The 24,476-nt window shown below is 39.7% G+C and overlaps 1 protein-coding gene across 1 annotated transcript; it reads right to left on the reverse strand.

Annotated features, from left to right (window-relative positions):
- Window positions 1-1,460: 1,460 nt before the first annotated feature.
- lclat1 (lysocardiolipin acyltransferase 1) lies at window positions 1,461-22,453 on the reverse strand. The gene is made up of 6 exons (XM_055230987.1): window positions 22,103-22,453; window positions 14,940-15,107; window positions 13,729-13,927; window positions 13,059-13,205; window positions 11,486-11,602; window positions 1,461-4,844 (listed from the first exon to the last, which is right to left on the reverse strand). The coding sequence occupies exons 2-6, from the start codon at window positions 15,105-15,107 to the stop codon at window positions 4,345-4,347; spliced, it is 1,131 nt and encodes a 376-aa protein (XP_055086962.1). The 5' UTR covers window positions 22,103-22,453; the 3' UTR covers window positions 1,461-4,344.
- Between the last annotated feature and the right edge of the window lie 2,023 nt (window positions 22,454-24,476).

Below are 24,476 nucleotides of genomic sequence, written 5' to 3' on the forward strand. Positions count from 1 at the left end.
AATGGCATTTATAGGCCTGTTATTACACACATCTGAATTATTAATGACCACAGGCCTGCTGTTGTGTTTTGTTTGTCTATAATGTGTTTTGTCTGTACAGATTTGCATCCTATGAGCACCTCATGGCCTTTTGGAACCTCATTGAAAGTGCCACAACAAAAATGGTGAGAGTCACAGTGAAGAAGCCTTCAAGAACGAGCTCTGAAACTCCATTAACTGAGCCAACAGTAAGTGTTTCTCGTGCTTTCAGTTAGTATTTTTATGAACAGCCCATGATGTGAATTTGAAAATGGATGTGTTTCTCTTTTCAGAAGCTGAGGCCTATAGACGAGTTGTTCCTCTTCCTGACGTATCTCTCCACTGGATGCAATCACTCTGAACTTGGCCACAGATTCCACATCCACAGCTCCACTGTGAGCGGAGTTATCGTCACCTGGGCTAACTTCCTGTATTGTCTCCTGGGGTCCATCTGTGTTTGGATGTGTCCCGCTGTCATCAGGGAAACTCTCCTTAAAGATTTCCACGGCGGTGAAGATAGAGTCGTCCTTGAGTGTACAGAGCTGCTGTGTCAAAGACCCTCATCACTGCTTCCACAGAGTGAGGTGTTCTCCACACACAAATGTCACCCGTGTGAGGGCTCCATGAGGGACAGGGAGCACTCCTGTCAGTCAGGTGTCTCACTCCTCTCTCCTGACATGGACAAAATGGAGGAGAAGGGCTCTCAGGTGGATGACCTTGTGTCAGGAGGTGTGCACCGTCCTGTAGTTGTTCCCAAAGGAGCAGAAATGCCTAAAGAGGAAGTATTGAGGACACGGGCCATTGGCCGACTGAGAGTTCATGTGGAGAGAGCCATCCAAAGAGTCAAAGAGAACAAAGTCTTTGACACCATCATCCCTCTTTCAATCTCTGGAAGCATTAACCAGATCTTTTTTCTTGTCTGTGCATACTTTGTTTGCTTATGTCTAATAGAAGTTGGAGATATAAACTACATAATACATATATATATATATATATATATATATATATATATATAAACATATATATACATATATATAGATCCTTTTGTAAAATGGCAGTTTTGTTGAATCGACTGTTAAATGATCAACTTTGAGGATATGATGATTGATGATAACAGAGTTCTTCTCCTCGAGTTTCCTCAGGTCATTTCATCTTATAAAAAGCCATATAAATATCTTGTGAATAGCAGCTGCTACATTAGTCTTATATTAAACGCTTCACTCTAGTCCATGCACCTCATCCTTTGCAGGCTATTGTAGTACTTTGTATACTCAATTATGAGTTTATGTTAAATATCAGTAAATCTGATCCACTGTTACAGTCCCAACATCAAGTAGCATTTATGTCGACTGGAGAGACTGCAGACAGACGACCAAATCAAATGTAGCATTGTGTTTGTGTTTAAAGACGAGCTGTTTGAACTGAAAGAACACACTAGTCAGTTGCTCATATACATTTATTTTTCCATTTCCTTTTAGACAGTGTCTCGTAGTGTCCACTGTAAAGACCTGAGGACAGTGTATGGGGAAGGTCCACCCTCTGCATATGACACAGAGCAGAGGGACAGCCCAGCCGACTGAGCTGCTCTGAGGGACATATACACACACACACGGTAAATGGTCACATTTTTCTATAGCGCTTTTCTACCTGTATACATATGACATGTATACATATATATGACATATATAGAAACATGTATAAGACATGAAGCACCATCACCTGCTCCTGGCTGTGTGCCCCCTTCAGTCAGCCCAAACCCCCGCTCGGGCATCAGTGCTGCACACATGACACTGTTTCACAAAGATTAGACCAATCACACAGGGAGTTATGGCAAATCAGGTCCTGATTGTGCAATGTAATCTCATTTTAGTCTTTTTTGGCACAAAGGCTTTCCCAGCTGTCATTTTCTAATTAGGTTTAGCCGCTGCACCAGTCTGTCCTCTGATCAGGACAGGGGAGAGGGGCATTATGGGGCTTTGTGGATTAAGACTATCCTGAGCTGCTTTTCCACTCCAAGTCTGGTCCTGTGTGGACCCTGCACCGGCCTGCAGCAGAGCACTGAGCCACAGCCTTATTCAGACAGGGGACTCCCCTCAAGAAATGACACAGGCCGACTGGCCCGTGCCCCTGCAGCCATGATCCGCACTTGTGCTGGGGGCTTAAATGAGGGACCGCAGAAGTCATGCCTTACACTTTGGCCTGTTTGAGCAGAAGCTACAGCTTCATAAAATGGCCCCTACATTCACTATTTCAGTCTGATTTGTCCATTTCCCATGACCTCAGGGACCAAAGGAGTTCAGGACGAATGATTCTAATGTGCTGAGTGAACGCTCAGTGCTTGTACAGCTGTACTATGGCTCTGCTCCATCATCTACAACACGATTAAACACAAAAAAACACATGGCAACAGCAACAAATACGACTGTTTCGTGACACGTCCTACAGCAAAAATAAACATTTCTCAATTAAACAATTCTCATTAAATGTTTCAAGATAAATGTAGAAATATAAAATGAAAAAACATGGCATCTTGACACAGGTTTAAAAGAACATGCTATGTACAATACATTCAATTCAAATAGAAGAGTGCAGTCTGCAGAAGACATTTATGTCCTGAGGCGTACCACACACTCACATCTCCTGCTTTTCTTTCTTGTTTTTAAGACTTTTAAGCAGCATGGGCAGACACAAATCTTTGGATTGTAGAATCAAATTGCCTGGTTCCACTGAGTTTCATTTCAGGGAGTGGAAAAGGCAGATTAACTACAACACAAACGGGGCATTAACTAAACCACTTTAAAACAAAACAGCACTGCCTACAGCCTGTCCAGATCATATAAAGGTCTTGGCTTGAAGGCTAAAATATATTTGTTAAGTAATAAAAAAAAAATATTTGAGACATAAGTTGATAAAATAAAATCATAAATGTATGTTTGAAATATATTTTCCACTTGTATAAAACAACTTCTTAACAATAGTTTAGTTCAAGTTTCCTTATTAAGCCTCCAAATTTAAACTTACTATCCAAAATGAGACTGCTGTTGTTAACTGATCCACCCCTCTAACATACATGAGCTGTGATAGATGTGTTGTGGGCTTTCAGCATAAACGTGTGAAATTAAATGAGGAATTTTACATTTCTGATTACTCAGACAGAACCCTCAAAACTGATTTTTTTTTTTTAACCCTATGGCAACAGACACAGTTCCTTATTTTTTTCTTCATGCATATCCAAACTTGGGTAAGAGCATGCTAGGCCCATTAGCCAGGCAGGACCTTAGCATTAGTGCTAACATGTTGAAGTGCATATGACAGGTTTTCTTGTTTTTCTAATTATGACTTCATTTTGTGGGATAGTTAATATTGATCATAGTTTTACATGAGTTAAGTGGCAGTTTGCAGGCAAGCTAAAAATACAGGAAGTAGCACCGAGTTTTAAAATTAAATACCTCTACCCATGTCATCAACAGGGAAATTCTATCCAAAATGCAGGGACAATTTACACGCAAAACAAACACTTTCCTGTCATTTTTATATTTGGTAAATTAATGTTTAAACAAAGTGTCAACATTTATCTAGTTCAGTATATTGTGTAACTTAGGCTGTGCCTGAATGGCCTCACTATTGCCTACTTAGGGCACTATTTAGAGGTTTCGCCAGTTGGTGAAAAAGTAGTGCGCTCAAAAGTTCTCACAATGCACCTTGGAAAGTAGTGGGCGTCGGTGGTCACGAGACTGGTCAATATAGACCACAATGCATTGCAAGAGTTGGAAAAATAACAGCGAACACCGACAGGTCTTTAACTTGACACGACATGACTGAATGAAGCAGATAGAAGTGCTGGTTTATCACTGTTGATCCCTGATTAGGAGTAAAACACTCTTAAATAAACACATTTCCATTTCTGTTTACATGAGATCCATCTTGACAAAAACTTATGATTATTATTAGTCTATAAATACTTGTGCCAGTCCAGTCTGATCATTATTTATGGCAGAAAGCATGTTTTATCTGAGTTTAGCCTTTAGACTGTTTTCACCCAGGTTAGGGGCGAGGGCGGACATTCAGAAACAGCCTTGGACAAATTTTGGATCTTGTTTACATTATTTTTGTTAGGTAAAAGTTACTGAATTACCTCTTTGTATGTCACATGTGCTGCTCATGTCCAGCCAGGAAGTAAAATGCGGAACTTTACCTAAAAAAAAAGAAAAAAAAAAGAAAAAAAAAAAGCAGAAACTATGCATATTTTTTGGTAAAATCTTAAATATAATGAAGCTAACTTTGTTTTGAAATGTGTAGTCTAACCTGTCATATGCACTTAAACGTTTACTTAATCTTCTCATCTAGCTTTTTAGACTTCCAATATCTATGGCAGGACATCTCCAGCAACTCCATGCCACCGACTAACTTCTGCTGGACCACGTACACGCCCACCATGACCACGGAAAACCAACGAAACGGCGCCCACAACCACAAACCTACGAAACAAAACGCGATATACCCGGTCCAGTAGATTAGCGACGCGGCTTTGATCATAGCTACCCGTAGTTCGCTTTTGCAGGGCGGCACCAGAGCCACCCCTTCCCTGTCGAATGCCCGAGGTTGTCCCGTGTAGAAGTCCCGTAGGCGGGCTTCTTTGTCGGTCCAACGTTCCTTGCACCAGGCTTCCAGCTGGGCGGTGGAGGTGGGCAGGGAGGAGACCGGGTAGCGCTGCACGTGGAAGTATATCTCTCGGGGGAACAGGCCCAGCACTAGGTGGCGCTCCGTTTGGGGGATGTTCTGGGGGTAGGCTACGGTGATGTCGTGCACTGCGTCCAAGTTGTCACCTACAAAAGACAGGGATTAGATTAGATTATTAGAGTATACGCTTTTTAGGCTCATAATGGCATAAAAGGCGCTCTATCTTGTTTTACCGTCTTAAAAACGTGAAAAACAGAACTAGTTTTTAAACAGTTTGCAGTGGTCCAAAGGTTATTCCTCACTTCCCTTATGCATTCAGAGCATTCTAATAATTCATCATTATATTTTTTACATTTTTTTCACAACTTTCAGAAGCCGCAGGGAAGTTTTTGCCATAATGGTAAAGTTAACAGCTAACGGGCACTTTCTGACAAACTGTGCTCAAACACACAGGAAAAAAACAGGTACAGGGCATTTAACAGATATATAACAACTGTTCACATGAGGCCTTTAGGTTTAAAGGTTTAATGTAAAATGGACTTTTATGAGCTTGAACACACAGCTCTGTACTTACTTGGAATTACTGAAAAGAAGAGTATCAGTTCTACAGCTTTGAACAAGAAGTCAATGAACCCATTTTTATTATCAAGCCGATCAATATTGTGGTTTACAATGAAAAAACGTATTAAATGATCTCTGAATGTTATAGTTTAATACCAAAAGGCATGGCACTTCTTCTTTATGTAAACACAGTGTAGCCAGGCCTTTGTTTCTGTGGTGTACACAATGTGTCCAAGAGATTGTCTGAAATTGGATTTATTTTATAAGACCAGCCTCCAGTTGTAATTAAAGTTATTTGTTCTCAAAATCATGAACAAGACAAGAGATTGATGATTACGGCCGCGTACTTTCATTTTAGGGTTACCAAGGAAACAGAAGAGACGTAAAGTTAAAGAGGGGGCTGTATGTTGACACAACCATTATAATAAAGCAACTCAAATTCATCTTTTTTCATATCCCATATAAATATGTCTTGCAATTCTTAAAAAAAAACAAAAAAACAAAAACAAACTTAATTTGTGACTTTTACAGCTTATCTTACATTTCTGGGCTTTACTATTAAATAAAAAAATAAAAAAAAACACAAGAAAAAAATAACAAAACACTGAATATATAATAATTTGCAAAAGGTACTGTATGAATGTGTAACCCAGCTGCCTCTTTCCTTTAATATGATTTATTTTTTATTTTTATGATTTGTATGTACTATTCTTTATAATCCATGCACACACATTGTAGCACACGTCAACAAAACAAAACAAAACAAAAAGGAAAACATGTTTCTGTTTTCACAAAACAAGTGTTGGTATTGTCTGAAAATAATTGACATCAGACCGGAAAGTTTCAAATGTTCCACTGCAAACTGTTTAAAACTAATTAGCTCTGTTTTTCAGGTTTGTAAGGAAGGAAAAATCAGGTACAGCGCCTTTAAATAGCATAAATTGTTGCAGTTTAGCCAACAGGGTGAGTAATTAAAGAGTCTAGTTACCTACTCACCTACTGTAATCACTGCATCAGATATAATGAGGCTCAATCAAAAACACGGGCTTGGCTTCACGAGTTTTCCATGATGCACAGAGGTGGTTAGACCTGCCACACCTGCGTCAGTCATGTGAGCATAATTTGTTTTGCCCCAGTACAGATGTAATGTACAGAGACCGCTGTGTGCCGTCGAAAAATTCTTGGACAGCTAAAGACATGTCCTGCGGATCGATTATCCAACTGAAAAGGGGGTGCGGCAAAAGCTCTCAAAACCATTAAATATCTCTGTATCTGACCCAAACTGCACTCATAAGGCTACACCTGCAGGGGGAGTTCATGGAAAAAGAACTATTAATACAGAAAAAAGTACCAGGAAACAATGTATTTATATAAAGACAGATGAAACTTGTGAATCATGAGTTTAATCTGACTTTTTGCATATAAATACCAAAAAATACCAACTCTTAAGCTAACACACTCACTTAGTCCTGCTTTGTGCTGTTGTCCCGTATAAATCCTCCAACAACTGACTGAGCGACTAAACGACTAAAGGCTTACAGCCCTACTAATTACACTGTGAGCTGTTAGCATGCTAGTTATTGTTAGCATTAATGTGATGGCAAAAACATGCTTTGGTCTCAGAGTTGTGAAATCGGGTACAGCGCCTTTAAATCTATACCATTCTGCAGTGATTGTTAGAGCCGTGCATACATCAGCAGGTTCTTCATGGGCCTGTGCACCAGTGTTACCGCAGTGTCCTACCCAGAGGTGAGGGCCATATTGTGGGGACAGGATGTCACCTGCGCAGGCCCGATTCTGTGGAGCTCAGCTAAACGCGCGCTCAAATACACGGGGTGGATTACAGGTCAGGAGGAGAAGCTATGTGCAGTACGTTGTGTTACTGATAATTTGCAGTGATGTCACCCTGTCTGTGGAGGAATGTTACCATGATGACACAATCCATATAGTCACTGACACTTTTAAATCTTCATTAGCTCCTATAATTCTTAAGTTATACTCACCAAATTTTAGCACTAGGTAAACTGAACCTTCCGAGATTTTTGGCAATTGAAACTGACCTAATTACCATTTACCATTTTGAATAGCTCTATCCAACACACTTTGCATAACATTTGAAAGCATTTCTGCTCTTATGTCTCTCCTCAATATTATGTTTTAAGTCGTTTATTGTCTGAGGTTTATTCACAAACACCTTTTCTTTAAGATCGCTCCACAGGAAGAAATCGGGACGAGTCAGGTCTGTGGAGATCACATACTGCCTCCTGTCTTTGAAAACAACTTATTATTCCTTTAATGTCATTTACGCTCGGGGCATCTCTGGTATTAAAATGTCGACTGTAACACCGCTGGGTTTGTGAATTTGACCCATGTGACTCAAAGTACCACTGCACAATGAGGGTTCGTTCCTCGGTGCTGTATTTGTTCATATTAATGTCGGAAGGGTCGTTCTAAATACTCTGAAAAAATAAAATAAAAATATTTAGAAGTTTTTTAAATCACAAACTTGTGACGAGTTTAACAGTAGAAATCAGCCACCTGTTGTAGCTCCAAACAAATCAGTTCTTTATGGTCAAATTGTGTTAAATCAAAGCTTTCATTAAAGTAACTTGAGTAACAGCACTTCAGACAGAGCAGTGCCTCTAGTTAGCTTAACCCTCCACGGAATGTTGATGACATCAGCTGCAAAGTATGAACAAGAGATGGGACAGGGCTGAATAAAATGTCACTAACGCCTAGAGCAGCTAAAACCCCGACCATGGAAGCTCTGCAGATGCAAAAACACCAGGTTTTATGAATGACAAAGGATTTATGACACACTGTTATAACTTAAAGCTGTACTATGTAACTTTTCTGGTGCAAGGCTCCACCACCATGGAGGTATTAATGCCATACTGTGGAACATTTCAGGAATGGCAACAAATTCCTCTATCTTACATGTATTCCATTGCAAGCTTTTTTGTTTCTGAAAAGGTGCCTTGAAAATATATAGTCAACATAAACAAACACTGAATAAAAATGGAGTAATTAACAGTTTACAGAGAGTTTCACAGGAGAAACACATGACAGTGTGCAGTGACAACATGGCTCTGCTGCTGCGGAGGACGGAGAGAGGAAGGGAACTAGAGAGAGGAGAAGGAGAGAGAGGGAGAGAGCTAGAAAGAGGTGAGGGAGCGAGAGAGAAAGGAGAGAGAACTAGAGAGAGAAAGAGAGGAAGTGAGAGAGAGGAAGGGAACTAGAGAGAGAGAGGGAGAGAGAGCTAGAAAGAGGTGAGGGAGCGAGAGAGGAGAGAGAGGGGGGAGAGAGGGGAGAGAGAACTAGAGAGAGAAAAAGAGGAAGGGAACTAGAGAGAGGAGAAGGAGAGAGAGGGAGAGAGCGAGGGGAGAGAGAACTAGAGAGAGAAAGAGAGGAAGTGAGAGAGAGGAAGGGAACTAGAGAGAGGAGAAGGAGAGAGAGGGAGAGCTAGAAAGAGGTGAGGGAGAGAGATAGGAGAGAGGGGGGAGTGAGAACTAGAGAGAGAAAGAGAGGAAGTGAGAGAGAGGAAGGGAACTGGAGAGAGGAGAAGGAGAGAGAGGGAGAAAGAGCTAGAAAGAGGTGAGGGAGAGAGAGAGAAAGGAGAGAGAAAGAGGGGAGAGAGAACTAGAGAGAAAAAGAGGAAGTGAGAGATAGGAAGGGAACTAGAGGGAGGAGAAGGAGAGCGAGCTAGAAAGAGGTGAGGGAGAGAGAGAGAGGGAGAGAGAACTAGAGAGCGAAAGAGGAAGTGAGAGAGAGGAAGGGAACTAGAGAGAGGAGAAGGACAGAGAGGGAGAGAGAGCTAGAAAGAGGTGAGGGAGAGAGAGGAGAGAGAGACAAGGGGAGAGAGAACTAGAGAGAGAAAGAGAGGAAGTGAGAGAGAGAATGGGAACTAGAGAGAGGAGAAGGAGAGAGAGAGGCAGAGAGAGCTAGAAAGAGGTGAGGGAGAGAGAGAGGAGGGGGGGCGAGAACTAGAGAGAGAAAGAGAGGAAGTGAGAGAGACGAAGGGAACTAGAGAGAGGAGAAGGAGAGGGAGAGAGGGGAGAGAGAACTAGAGAGAGAAAGAGAGGAAGTGAGAGAGAGGAAGGGAACTAGAGAGAGGAGAAGGAGAGAGAGAGGGAGAGCTAGAAAGAGGTGAGGGAGAGAGATAGGAGCGAGAGGGGGGGAGCGAGAACTAGAGAGCAAAAAAGGAAGTGAGAGAGAGGAAGGGAACTAGAGAGAGGAGAAGGAGAGAGAGGGAGAGAGAGAGAAGGGGAGAGAGAACTAGAGAGAAAGAGAGGAAGTGAGAGAGAGGAAGGGAACTAGAGAGGAGAAGGAGAGAGAGAGAGGCAGAGAGAGCTAGAAAGAGGTGAGGGAGAGAGAGAGAGGAAGTGAGAGAGGGGAAGGGAACTAGAGAGAGGAGAAGGAGAGAGAGAGTGCTAGAAAGAGGCGAGGGAGGGAGAGAGAGGAGAAGGAGAGAGAGTGCTAGAAAGAGGCGAGGGAGGGAGAGAGGAGAGAGAACTAGAGAGAGCACATGGAGAGAGAGAGACTAAAGAGGCAGAGAGAGAGACGAAAGAGGCAGAGAGAGAGAGAGACAGAGAGAGGGAAAGAGAACTAGATAGAGGAGAAGGAGAGAGGAGAGGTGGTGAGAGAACTAGAGAGAACTAGAGAGCACACGAGAGAGAGAGGAAAGAGGCAGAAAGAGGGAGACAGAGAGAGGGGAAGAGAACTAGAGAGAGGAGAAGGAGAGAGAGAAAGAGAGGAGAGGGGGAGAAAGAACTAAAGAGAGGAGAGAGAGAGAAAGAAAGTTGAGAGGGAGAGTGAGAGAGAAGGAGAGACTAAACAGAGGAGAGGGTGAGAAAGGAGATAGGAAAGGGGAGAGAGAGAGAGAGACAGAGAGGTGTAGAGATAGAGAGAGAGATGGGTAGGGAGGGAAGTTGAGGAGGGAAGCTTGTCAGTTGGGTGCTTGGAGAGCTCTGGAGAGGAGCCAGAATTAGCCGATAGAAAACAGGAGTGTCCCTCGTGTGGTGCTGTCTGACAGGGGCATGACGCATGGACCAGATGAACTGCAGAAGAATACAGGAAGAACAGGAGCCCTGGAGAGTGAGAGTGTGTGTGTGTGTGCGTGCGCATGTGGGGGTGTGTGTGCGCGTGTGTTTGCATGACATCACACGGTTTGAGAGCTCAGAGAACGCAGCCTAAATATGCAGGGTTTATGTGTTAAATGTGTGAATGAAACAAAACAACTCCAGCTATGTTTTTGGTGAGGAAACAACATTATAACACAGATCAAAAAACAGTGTAAAATGAGCCCTTTAAATATGGCTTAGAATATTCACGTCTGTACCACAATGCAATGTGATGTTATTGAAGTTGCAGTGGTAGAATTACTACATTAACATTTATTACTACACTTTCAGTAAAAAAAGTGCTGTCTATGATCATTTGGGCCAGTTCAGGAGGAGGTTTGAGGGACTCTGTCGACAATCCAAGTAAAGCTTTCTGTTGCCTAAACACGCCTGTCATCACAGCATTAGAGTGAAGGTGTGGGTTTAGTCAAAAGTCTGGACACACCTTCTCGTTCAGTGTTTTCTCTTTAAATAATATGGTTTATATTTTAGATTCAGATTTCTCAAAGTAGCCACTCTGCTTTGTTAACAGAGCTAAAAATAAATAAAATTGCTTTTAAATGGTCATGGTCACATTTTTATATAACACTTCTCCACCTTCAAGGCCCCTAAAGCGCTTTACATCAAGGAACCACTCACCCATTCACACACACATTCACACACCAGAGTACACACACACTGGGGCGAGGTGGGTTCAGTGTCTGACCAAGGATGACAACATTCATCTGTGGGAGCTGGAATCACACCGCCAACCTGTGAGTCAGTAGATCTGACCGCTCAACCACTGATGTTTATGTCGAGAGCGGGATTCGAACCACCAACCTTCATATCAGAGGACGAACATGCTACCAACTAAACTACCTTCATTTTTTTTGTTTTTTTTAGAAAGTCTATAGAAAAAATGAATGAGAAATGCTTCCAGGACCAGGGTTGGGCAGTCACAGGTGGTTACATAGTGCAATATGTAACTAAGGTCCATGATACAGAACTGTCCGCTCTTAGCAACCCTCTTAGAAATCGCTCATCTAAAGAGTTTCTTATAGTTGATGTGCTTGACCTCAGGGTCATTCAAAGCTGTTCAGAGGAGAGTGCACTATTAGCCTCACCTTTGCGGAGCATGCCCACGATGTGGGTGAAGCCGGTGATCCTCGGGTGCAGCACGTACTCAAACTTGGGCAGGCCGTTCTGCTCAGCAAAAGCATCACTCTTGGCTTTGGTCTTCTCTTCACAAACAAACAACAAAGACATCGGATTAATATCACTGGACTCTTAACAGAATGTTTTGCATACATGGAGTTAGTTGGTACTTGGTAGGTCTTGATTTCTAACTTCTGAGGAGTCTAGTTAACTGTAAGACCTAACTTTTAAAAGTTTCAATTGAGAAAAGTGAGAATTTTTGTTTACATTTTGAACAGTCCTAAAATATTTAAAAGATTATATTATATTTATTATATTTAAAAGATTCAATTCAATATTCAAGATAATGATTTTGAAGTAGTTGAGCAAAATTAGTTTCACCCCTGTAGATATATATTGCATAAGCTGCTCTTTAAGCAGAAATGAGACCACTGTGTGCTGTCTGCATCTAATTATAAAACACTATCTTCTGAGAATCAGGAAATGCTCTGTTAGCATGGTAATTACTGGCCTCTGAAAGCAGTAAAAAGCACTTATAAACTCCTGGTGAATAATTAGGATGCTTGGAATAACTTTGAACCACTGCAAACAGATTAAAATGAACTAGTTCTGTTTTTCACATTTTTAAGGCCGTAAAGTCTCACTGGGGCTGAACGACTTTGGCAAATCATCTTACTGGGATTTTCCAGACAAACATTGCGATTTCTGTTTTAATAGTTGGATTTTGTTCCAAGTTCACATTTTAAACATGTCTAAAATTTAACACTGGAGAGGAGACTGAAATATAAACTGCAAAAATCCCATGCATTTCAGAACATGTTTGTAGAAGTCAAAACTACAAGATTATCAAGTTTCTAGATGATAAAACAGGATGTTTTGTGGTTTGTAAAGGACTCAATACAAACCACTACACTACATTATAAACTTAAAGGTTGCTTGCAGAACTACCAAAGGCACTAGTGTAGGCCAGTGTAGATGTAAGCCCCTGACCCCCTCACAGTATCACCGGCTCCTCCAGGCTGAGCTCTCATTTCTGATTGGCTTAGTGATAATCTGACAGAGCTCTGGATACTCGCAGTGAAAGATCAGAGCCCTCCTGGATGTGTGTGCTGGGAGCTGGGACTCAGGTGGCAGCTGGGATTTTGGTCATCACTATACAACAGTGTTTAGCAGCAGTGTTAAAACAGTCTGCACGTGTTAAAGGGAACGTGTTATGCAAAGTCAACTTTAACTATGCTGTGGTATTTTTGCTTCTAAAACAAAATAGGAAAAGTGTTTTCTGTCACACATGTTTAAGACATGCTGTTTGGTGAGGTTGTCATCCTCTCAGTGGGCAGAAGCTGACTTCTCTACATAAGCAACTGAATCCAGTGAGTGTTCTCTGTATTTGTCCTCAGGTTAGCACCTTGGCTTTCAGTTCACAAAGTACAAAGTGACTCTGCTCCCTGCTCACTTTAGCATAGCATCCATGGCCAAAACTGGAATGCCAATTCCACCACAGTACTACAGAGGCATATGAAACCTCCTCAGTGATGCCCTCACCAGTCAGGTCTGTGCCTTCAGGGAAGAGCAGCAGCTGCAGGGGCTCTCTGATGTCACAGAAGTACTGGAGCATGTTCTCCAAATGTATCTTGTCCTCGTCCCACCGCCGCTGGATGAACACGAAGCACGCCACCTGCATTGCCCAGCCTGTAGGCACACACACACTCACACATTACACACACTCTCACATGTTACACACATGCACATACACAAACAGAACAGACTATGCCCATCACACATCAGTCAGAACTGAGAATATTAACATGTGGAACGTGGAATGCAGTGTATCTTTTTGGTGGACCAGTGAGCTCAAGTGTTTTGTTGCTCTTACATTTGAATTGTAAAGGTCAATTTAACTTCAGCAGCTCCTCAAGATCATCTAAACTGCCCCAATAGTCAATGTGCCTGATTATTGCATGTTTTTCTAAATGACGTGAGGTTATCTATTGATTATGCATCAGTTTGTGACAATGTGACAAATTATAAACAAATTTGTATTTGAAATGTCCCTCATAAGTATCTATGATCAAACCGACCACCTTCTGTAAAGTGTCATAAAAAAAACAGCATTTCTGACAGATTTTAGAAGAGTCTGGCTTTACCCCACTCACAGTCCTCTGCTTTGCCCCACCCACAGCCCACTGTCCACTGTCCACTGCCTGTTACCCACCAAACCCGGGCACTGCTTTGAGCCCGGCCTTGAGGCAGATCTTCTCCAGACGCAGGTAGCTGTAGCGGAGCAGGCAGCACCATAGGAACATCCAGTCCAGACGTGTGCGGTGGTTCATGATGATCACACTCCTTTCACCGGGAACAAAGCCATCTCCTGTGATCACTACTTTCACCCCAAACACCAGCTCCAGCAGGGCCTAAAGGGGCACAGGGAGAGAGGGGAGCACATAAAGTGAAACTAAACACACATTTTCCTATTAAACTGTGTACATGGTGTTTTAATAGCATTGTGTCCTGTTATTAGTCATTAGGCACTACATAAACTAGATAAAATTATAATTAATTAATTATATTTTATAATTAATAATTAATTATAAAATATAATTTACTTCCTGGTTGGACACAGGTAATTCCATAACTGTAACCTAGCAACTATAATGTTAAAGTTACCATATGCAAGATTTTGACTTCCACAAAACGGACTGCTTCAACTAGTTCAAATCAGATGTAGCTTTTACTGATAACAATTGTAATGGTGATTTGTTCCTGATTACAAAAACACTGGACAAGTTGTTTATGTTATAATTTGGTGTTTTAGATCTCAAGACAAGCCTCACATGAGTCCCTCATTTGGGTTGCCAGATCCAGTGACCAATTCCAGTTGGAAATAAACCTAAAAGGACTCTCTCTGATCTGAATGGTCACTACCTAAACCCCAGCACCTGCAGCCAGTCATTATCATCATTAATCAGTGCTAGTGCAGCCTCTGCAGCTCAGTGAGTGAATTCTGGAGCCATGGCCTGTACATATGATGAGAATGAAAAAAAAACGTACATTTTCCTCTATCTGCAGGTTAAGGCTCTGGCAACACAGGTTCAGTTGTGATTGTAGGACTTTAACTGTAAAAGGCTACACACAGTTCCTTTAACAAGGACCAAAACTAAATTACACAATAGTTGTCATTAGACTAATAAACATAAATCATAGCACCTTTATTTTGTTAAATGAAGGTTTAAACTGTCAGAAAAATGCCTTCTTGGCGTACATTTTAGAACTCATCGCTCCTTCCTGTATTTTCATCCTATTTACCATTTATCACAGGGACAATCCCACCAAACCACGTCATAATTACAAAAACATGAAAACCTGTCACATGCACTTTAAACGGTAGAATATCTCAAACATGTCACTGTATTGTATGGTACCCACAACAGGAAGGGTGAGCCACGTGGCCACTATACGGTCAGTGATCCAGCGGTACCAGGCCGGAGACAGCAGCATAAGGGGCAGGAAGGGACCCAACATGTAGATGCTCCCAAAGAAACTGCCTAAGAATAGGGTGACGATGAAGTACAGCCCCCTCACCGACACAGCCATCTGGAACACAAAAAAGTCACATAGGCATCTTAATATTTGTGCCAGGATTAGATTGAAGAGAGATTTTGATGATAAATATTGTTTTCCATTTTTTAAAAATCTGGACTTTCCCTTTGTTTATGAGGCTTCTAACACAGTGTTTTTATTTGGGGACCATGTGTTTAATGCCATACTGTGGAACATTCAAGGCAAAACAATAACATTTCCATGGAGACAAAGTGGTGAACCCTCCACCAGGAAAGTTAAATCGCATAACTTTAAATAAATGTTGAACCTTTTTCCATTAGAATTTTTATGTCACATTAACACATTGTAATGACCTGACATTTTGTGTTTAGTTTAGAGTTGACTCCTTGTGTTGTTCTTGTAAACGTGTTTGTGTTGTTAATGTAACTGCGTTTGTACGTGACACTTGATTGCTACACCGACAACTTGATGTGAAGGTTCAGGTCTTCAGTGACTGGATTTTAGGAGATTCGCTTGAGTGAGTTGTGAGTTGAGACTGCTGTCATTTTGCTCTTCTTTGTTTTGGCGTGGGTTATGGCCTACAGGAACCCTTTTGTTCAGAAAATAAACAACCAGAAGAAATTCGGCATGTTTCCTTACACTAGAACACTATATATTCTACGAGAGAGAATATATTTTAAGTAGCATACAAAATTATTTGCTTGGGATCAGCAAAACAAGACACATACAAGAAAAAAAAACATGGAAAAAAATTAAATAAATGTGTATATTTATGTAAGGACAACATTGTAATTGAATGCAGCATTTCTGATAATAATTTTATGTTTCATAAAAAATAATAAAACAATTAAGCATGATGTTAAAAATTAACATGAACTACATGACCAAAACAATTACTGATTTTGTTATACATGTCAAAAACACGTCTCTCCACTATGAGGCGCTGTGCTTAGGACTGCAGTGAATGTACAAACACACCGCTACATGATTGGATGCTTTGGGGTCCACACTTAATCAATAATAACCCAATGGAGCGGCTGAAGTAGCCTCAGAATTGCCCATGTAACAGTGGAAAGAGCAGGCAGACATTCTCTAGGTGGAATGTAAATACGGGAGTCTCTCTGATGGATGGGTCGTACACTGATATTAAATCAGGGCTTGTGGATGGGAGCTATGTGCAGAATGGGAAGAACGCACATGGCAGTACAGTTATGCCATAACACAAATAATATATGAGAATACATGATCAACATGGGTACATTCCCCTCCCTTTCAAAAGATAAACATCGAAACATGCTCTCTGTACTTAGTAGGGTTGTCAAAAGTATCAAAAATCAGATACTAATTGATACTAAAACTAGTTCAAATGAGAATTTAGTTTTGATACAAGTATTGATACAAAAAAATAAAAAATAAATAAACTGGACAGAAACAAACCTTTCCTGAATAGATCTTGAGCTGTATCAAAACAAGTATCAGACAACAGAATGTAGAATGTAATGATATCATAGTCCCACATTGGGCAAGAAACACTTTTTCCTATTGATTATATTGCACCTTGCCCTGAAAATATTCAAAAGGTAAATTCACAAATGTTTAAGCATATCATTTATATTTTCAACTTGACCCTAAAACTCAATGTATCACAACTCAAATCTGCATATTAATTCTAAGAATAATTGGATAATATTGGCCAATAGAATGTTGTGATTTGTGTTGTCATCTGAAACCGAACAATGGACCACTGTAGAACCTGCCAACGCAGATATAAGACACAGTAATATAAAAGAAAGCACTGTGATTTAATGTGGAAAAATCACATTCTATTGTCTACAGAGAGTGTTTTTTATTATCACCATGGTATTGGAATCCGTATTGAGTATCGAGTGAATTCCTTAGTATCAAAATAAAGTTTGAAATTTTAGTATCATATTAAGTAACTATTTAATGTCTATGTCATGTAAAAACAGCAAAGCCAAAAAGTGGACATTGCCCTCTACACAAAATGTAACAGGTGTAAAAATTCATTACGGTTCTCCGTTTAATCGTTGTTCATTGTTCACTAGAGTCCCACGTATTTTGAAAATGTAAAAAGGTCTAAACTACAGGATTAGTGTCTTTAACAGACACAGTGGAAACAGAAGATTCCATTCTGTGCAGAGGACATTTTATCTGGTGCAGTTAAGGGCTGCAAGATGAATCACAATCTAAACAAGATCAAAATCATTTTATCCTGCATAAAAACTGATAACAATGTAGTTCAGCTTAGTTTAAATTTGTACAAACATGTTCTGAAATGTGATTCTTATATTAGTTTTTGGTCACTTCTCCTTGATGCATTTAAAATGTGAACTTTGAACAGAATGATATTATTAAAACTTATTATTATTAAAAGAAATCACAAATCTAATCGCAATACTCAAATGCAACAAAACAATTACATTTGATTAAAATTTCTGTTTCATCTGGTACATTATCGAAAATCAGAAACTAATTGATTCTAAAACTAATATCGAAACATTTGAGCAGGCACGGTCACAGGACAGAAATGAATCTTTCCTGAATGGCTTTAAAATGATCTGGAGCTGTATCAGAAGAAGTATAAGACACATGGACTAATATACACCCATGGACCACTGTAAAACCTACTGGAGCACTGAGGGGTTACACAGATATAAGGCCACATGGGAATATAAAAGAAAGTACTATTATTTAATACTGAAAATCACATTCTATTGTCTAAAGAAAGAGTGTCTTTTTTTCATCGTGCTATCGGAATCACTTGCGTATCAAGTCTATTCCTTAGTATCGAAATCAATTTTGAAATTTTAGTATTGTGCCAGCACTAGTACATTCAGAATATCTACCCTAATAAAAGGTACACGTTGTCTTGTTGTTTCAGACACAGTTATTTGAATGAGGTGATTCCAGTTATCCTCAAAATTAAAGCTTATGTTTTGAAGCCTATGGTCCTGTTCTCTGGTATTAGTGAATCCTTGTTGACTTCTCCACCCTTGCCAAGCTGATAATTAGAACCCCCTGACGCAGCACCTTTGGTTTCATTTATAATGCAGTGTCAGTGCCCTGTAATGACATAATGCCAAGTGCTTCAATGGAAAGACTAAGACAGGTGAGACCGCCAGCGCTTACGCAGTAGACTGTCAATGACTCAGCACATGCAAAGTCTAGTATAGTCATTTGTTTTCTTATATAGACATTCAATTTCACATCTATAAGTACTTGAGTCCACTGTGTGATTACTGTCTTAAAAACGTGAAACACAAAACTAGTTCACTTTAAACGGTTTGCAAATTGTCTAAAATTACTCCTCACTTACCTTATGCATTCCAAGCATCCCAATTATTCAGATCCATGAGTTTATAAACACTTTTCAGAATTTTCAGGGACCACAACAGAGTTTTGCAGTCACTGTAAAGCTAATAACTAGCATGCCTGAATATCGGACAATAAAACACTTATATAATTAGATGCAGACAGCATGCAGTGGACATACGATGACTTCAAGTGTTATTTATAAATGTACTCGCAGTATTAGTACTGGGGCAAGACACATTTTGCTCAAATACATGGAAAAACATCAGACTTCTATTCCAAGCATTAACACAGAAAGTTATAAAACAATAAATAATTATTATAGATAGAGAGCGATATAGATATCTATATATAAGCATATACCAAGGAGACGCTCTGTCACCACTACTGTTCTGCATAGGTCTGAACCCCCTCAGCCACATCATCAACAACACTGGCTATGGGTACTGACTCAGGAATGTGACCACTATCAGTCACCTCCTTTGTATGGATGACATCAAGCTGTATGCCAAGAGTGATTGAGACATCAACTCACTGATCCACACCAGGATCTACAGCACAGACACTGAAATGTCATTAGTGCTTGAGAAGTGTAGCAGGATGGTGACAAACAGAGAGAAGGAAGTCCACACAGAAGGGGTCTCACTCCCAACAATAGCAGACACAGAACAGTTACAAGTACCTTGGTATCCCACAAGCAAATGGCAATCTTGAAGAGGAAACAAGGAAAGCGGCTATGGTGAAGTATCTCCAACAAGTAAGGCAAGTCCTAAGAATTCAGCTCAATGACAAGAACAAGACCAGGCAATAAACAGCTCCGCCCTGCCAGTAATCAGATACCCAGCAGGAATCATAAGCTGGCCAAAGGAAGAGATACAGACCACAGATGTTAAGACAAGAAAACTCCTGACCATGCATGGTGGGTTCCATCCCAAATCCAGGACCCTGACACTGTACGCGAGCCTTAAGGAAAAAGGGCGAGGACTAGTGAGTGTGAGAGCCACAGTCCAGGATAAAACATCCAAGATCCAGGAGTACATCAAGGACAAGGCCCCTACAGATGATGTGCTCAGCGAATGTCTCAGACAGTGGAATGCAGAGGAAGCGGTGCTGTACATACCATCATAGGAGGACAACCCCATGCATGAGATGTACCACCGGAACATAACATGAAGTGGCTGATATCAAGAAATCCTACCAATGGCTTGAGAGAGTTGGTCTGACGGACAGCACAGAGGCACTTATCCTGGCTGCACAGGAGCAGGCCTTGAGCACTAGAGCAAGAGGCCCTGATCTACCACACCAGACAAGACCCAAGGTGAAGAGGCCCCTGAGACCAGCACATAACTGCATGGTGTAAGACACTGGCAGGGAAAGCATACATGGGGTGGAATAACCAAGTGGTGAGCACAGTGTACAGAAACATCTGGGCATAATACAGACATGAGAGAACGAGGTCAAGGTGGGAAACACCTCCAAAGGTAGTAGAGTAAGATACTATAGGACTTCAGATGCAGACTGACAGAAAGGTAATGAACCAACTGGACATTGTGGTGATGGATAAACAACAAGAGGCTACAGCAGATCCCAAGAATAAACATCAGACCATCTCAGTTCAGAAAAGTGCACTACTATAAACAGCAAAGATACTGCTCAGAACCCTCAAGGTCCCCTCCCCACAGATCTGACCTGTAATTTGGCTCATCTCGATGGAAGTAGACATACTTTAACACCATATTGTGGAACATTCTGTGCAGTAAGTAGTAGGTAGTAGTTTCATACTGCATACTACAGTTATACAGCAAAAAATATATCACAAAACCAATTCCTTGCAGACATGTCACAAAGTCCTTGTTATGATCTATCCTATGTTTACCCCATTCTATTTTCATTACTGTCATAACCTCTAATGCTGTAACACTGTACTGCATACTTTTCATAGCTCATATCTATAACCATTACACAATCCAGACATCCCCAGAGACCCAAGTATGTCCAGGCCAAACAAGAGCGGGTGCTGTGGTGTCTGAGTAGAGATTCCACTGTATTCTCCATATTATTGATAAGTACAGGGCAAAGGGCACGCTTATGGAAAACTGCATTTGCAAAGACGTCATGCATATAACCGATAAGTCACTTTAATGTCTGACTGCTTACATTTTCACAGGAACACAGCCTTCCTTATGGCCAAACAATAATTTACTGGAGGTGGAAATTCAACAGGCAGGATGCAGAAATGTATAGAACAAAATGCACTATATTGTGTTATTAATTGTTAAGCATTATATGTGGTTAGAATACTGTCTACATACAAAGAGGTGGGTAGACTAGCTAAAAATTGCACTTAGGTGAGAGCAGTAAGAAACTGATCATGTAAGATTTTTTATTTTTTTTTTATTGCTTATATGGGCTTAATTTAATTGACTGTAATAAACTAAAAAAAAAAAAAAAGGAAAAAAAGTGTATTTCATTATTGCACTGTTGTAAACTTTAAAAACAAATGATTGTGTTCTGGTGTAAGGAAGCATGCCAAATTTCTTCTGTTTGTTTATTTTCTGAACACAAGGGCTACTGTAGGCCATAGCCTATGCCAAAACAAGAGCAAAACAGCAGCAGTCTAGACTCGCTAGAGCCAGAATCCAAAACTAAACAGTAACTGATAAATAGAACCTTAACACAAATTTGTCGCATAGCACCTAAGTGTCAGATACAAAAGCAGTTACATTAACAACAACACAAACAGTGACATGAACAACAAACATTGTCAATTCTGAACTAAACACAAAATATTAGATCATTAAAAAATACAGTAAGATAGCTATTTGCACTATTCTCAGTCAATTATATTTTATTGCTGAGAAAGGGGGATGTAATGTATTGTGAATTGTGCAATTGCCATTTATGTGTCTCTAGTGCTAACTGTGGGTGCCATTATTCGGTTGTAATGAACTATTGGGAGGATAAAATATTAAATAATGCACAGACTTCCAAGTGATGGATTGAAAAAATGACAAAAACAAAGTCATATCTAAAGGAGCGGTGCAAGAAACACAAATGTTGAAATAATTTAATATTGTCAACATAAACCTTTTGTTACTTGTACACACACTCACAGTGGGAACAGTAAACAAATTAAGAGTAATGTTACACTGTCAAATATATTATTCAAATAGGAATAAAAGAATGGTGTCTGAAAATCACGCAAAGGTACCTGGGTAAATGCAACTTGGCAGTACTCACGTCTGTGTCGTTGATATTATTATTAAAAATATTAATGAACCTAAATCCCAGCTATAGGTCACCTAACATGGAAATTGCACTGTTGAATTTGTATTTAGGTGAAGAACATGTATCAGAAGCAAGTTAAGTTACTTACAAGTGGATTAAGCCAACATAAACAGCAAGTACATCGTTTAATTGAGCAATGCTAAGAATCGAAAAGTAGGTGATTATTTCATGACAGTCAACTTGATCTGAACAACCGGGACAGTTTGCTCAAACATAATCTTGGAAATTCCTGATTAATTTGACAGTATATCTGACACCAGGTACACGCTGTGCTTACGGTCACGAAAATCATGGCAAGGCTACAAGCTAAAGTAGCTCGAAAAGTATCAACAACGTTGCTAAAAAACAAGCCAAAACTGATACATTTTACAGCGATAACAATTTAAAAATATGATCACATCACTCACCTTCCTCTGTGTAAACTTGAGGTAGAAATGAAGAAAGCCAACTATCTCCACACACCACTTCTTGGTTGCGACATTGCAGCAACAGTAGCAGCTAGCCTGTTAGCATGTAGCAGCCCGTAGCATCTCGTAAGCAAAACATCGACCTTGTTTTGGGTTATTCGGATCTGACAGCTGTTGGCACCGAGTCGAAACTAAACGACACATGAGTTGAAGTTGTGGCAAAGTAAAAAAAAAAAAAAAAAAGGTTGATTTGTAAAAATAGAGCGATCTTCTGGCCTGAGAGATGATGCAGGTGGAGTGTTGTGAAAATGATGCAGCGCGACCTTTGAACTCTTCACCCCTCAACCGTGCAACATGCTTTTTTTGTGATTATGATTTATTTATTATATGTGGCTTCTTTATGATATAATAATGAAAAGAAAAAAAATACTACTGCTATGTTTTTTTTTCCCCCTGCTGCCAGCTTCTACTCGCTAAATGAAAAAATAAAAGACTACTACTACTACTACTACTACTACTACTACTACTACTACTACTACTACTACTACTACTAATAATAATAATAATAATAATAATAATAATAATAATAATAATAATAATAATAATAATAATAATAATAATAATAATAATAATAATAACAACAACAACAACGACAACAACAATAAAAATAATAATAACAATATTTTTTCCTGCTGCGAGTAGTTCAACTTGCTAATGTAAAAAATGTAAATAAAATACTATTATTCCCTACTACTGCTACTATTACTACTACTACTACTACTACTACTACTACTACTAATAATAATAATAATAATAATAATAATAATAATAATAATAACAATAATAATAATAACAACAACAATAATCATAATAACAATAACATTAAATTTTTGTTTTGCCCAGTTGTCATGATGTTCTTGTTAATTAACTTTTGATAAATTCCCATACGATTTTGTCAACAGTAGGCGACAACCAAAGATAGTCCCATTAACCTATTAATCTATTTTAAACCTGCTATTTTCCAAAACAGCAACATGTCTGGTCTGTCTCTGGCATGTTTGTTATCATCTTTAAGTGCTGGAAAGCATGTGTCAAAACTGGACTGTCTGGTGGTTATCTATCTACTAATTACAGAGGTGTCTGCATTTGCATCATTTCATCAGTGCCACTGATGTCCCAATAAGGAAGGAGAACATGCAAACTATGCAGAGAAAGGCCACACAATCTCCGGGAATCAAACCAGTAACCAGTACTTCTTCTAGCACCACCAGCTTGTCTCTTTGGAGATGTTATTGCTTTGCCTATAATGTTCCACTGCATGGCATTATAGCCTACTTATCTATCTCCACTTACAGAAAGAATGCAGGTATTATATGTAATTAAAACACCAGTAATACACCAATAGTTCACTGTCATACTGCAAAACATCCAAAGTAAACCAATATATCTCTTTCTCTCTCTCTTTTTTCCTTCTTGTTTGATGATAGCTTTGAGTGCATTTGACATATAAATATATTTTTTCTAATAATGACTTGGTTTTAGTGGGATAGCACGTGAGTTAAATATTCATCATAATTTTATATCAGTTAAATGAAAGTTTGTGAAGAAAAACATAAATAAAAACTTGGAAAATACAAAGTGGCTGTGAGTTCTAAAACAGAATCTCTCTTCCTGTCATCAAACGTCATCAATTCCATCAAAATACAGGGACAATTTATGCACAAAGAAGTTTTTCTGATAGTTTACAAAATAAAGGTGTTGTCATTTATTGTTATTGGTCAAATAATAAATATTGTGTCATTTAGACCAGGTTTTTGGTCTTTGTGAACATTATGATTGCTAGATAACACACCTCTATATAATGCATATTATATCTGCTGGCCATGTCCAACCAGGAAGTAAAACAATAAACTTCACTAAGATTACAACAACACTAGGAAAAACTAGACAAGATGTTTAGCAAAATCTTCAACATAATCCATATTTTACAATACATATTTTCAGAAGTTAATGAAATTTGCATGTCTAAAGGAATGATATGATAGTCATTTTGGGTTCTTCGTCCTATTTCTGAATGAGTACAAAGTTCCTCTGACCGCCAGCGCCACTGTCCTCATCTCCCGCTCCCTGACTCTGTGCACAGAGTTCTGATAGTACCGGCAACTAACTTTATTGACTAAACAATGTGGCACAATAGGTGCTGCGGGGGAACAAGTGTGTGGGAGGGCATCCGGACGGTGTATGAATGAACATCCTGGTGAAAAGTCTTTAATTTGCGTTGCATATTTGTATTTATGATAGTGGATAAATACAATTAGAGAAATGCACAGTCTGACCTGTCATATGCATTTTAACCCACTACGCCATTGCTCTG

This window comes from Periophthalmus magnuspinnatus, chromosome 22, assembly GCF_009829125.3.
Source record: "Periophthalmus magnuspinnatus isolate fPerMag1 chromosome 22, fPerMag1.2.pri, whole genome shotgun sequence".
Lineage (NCBI taxonomy): Eukaryota > Metazoa > Chordata > Actinopteri > Gobiiformes > Gobiidae > Periophthalmus > Periophthalmus magnuspinnatus.

Excerpts from the sequence above, each read along its gene's own strand:
- lclat1 (XM_055230987.1), bottom strand. The coding sequence starts at position 15,107 with ATGGCTGTGTCGGTGAGGGGGCTGTACTTCATCGTCACCCTATTCTTA. Across the intron at positions 13,928-14,939 it reads CGTGGCTCACCCTTCCTGTT|GCCCTGCTGGAGCTGGTGTT; the intron begins GTGGGTACCATA and ends GTGCCCCTTTAG. Across the intron at positions 11,603-13,058 it reads TGAAGGCACAGACCTGACTG|AGAAGACCAAAGCCAAGAGT; the intron begins GTGAGGGCATCA and ends TTGTTTGTGAAG.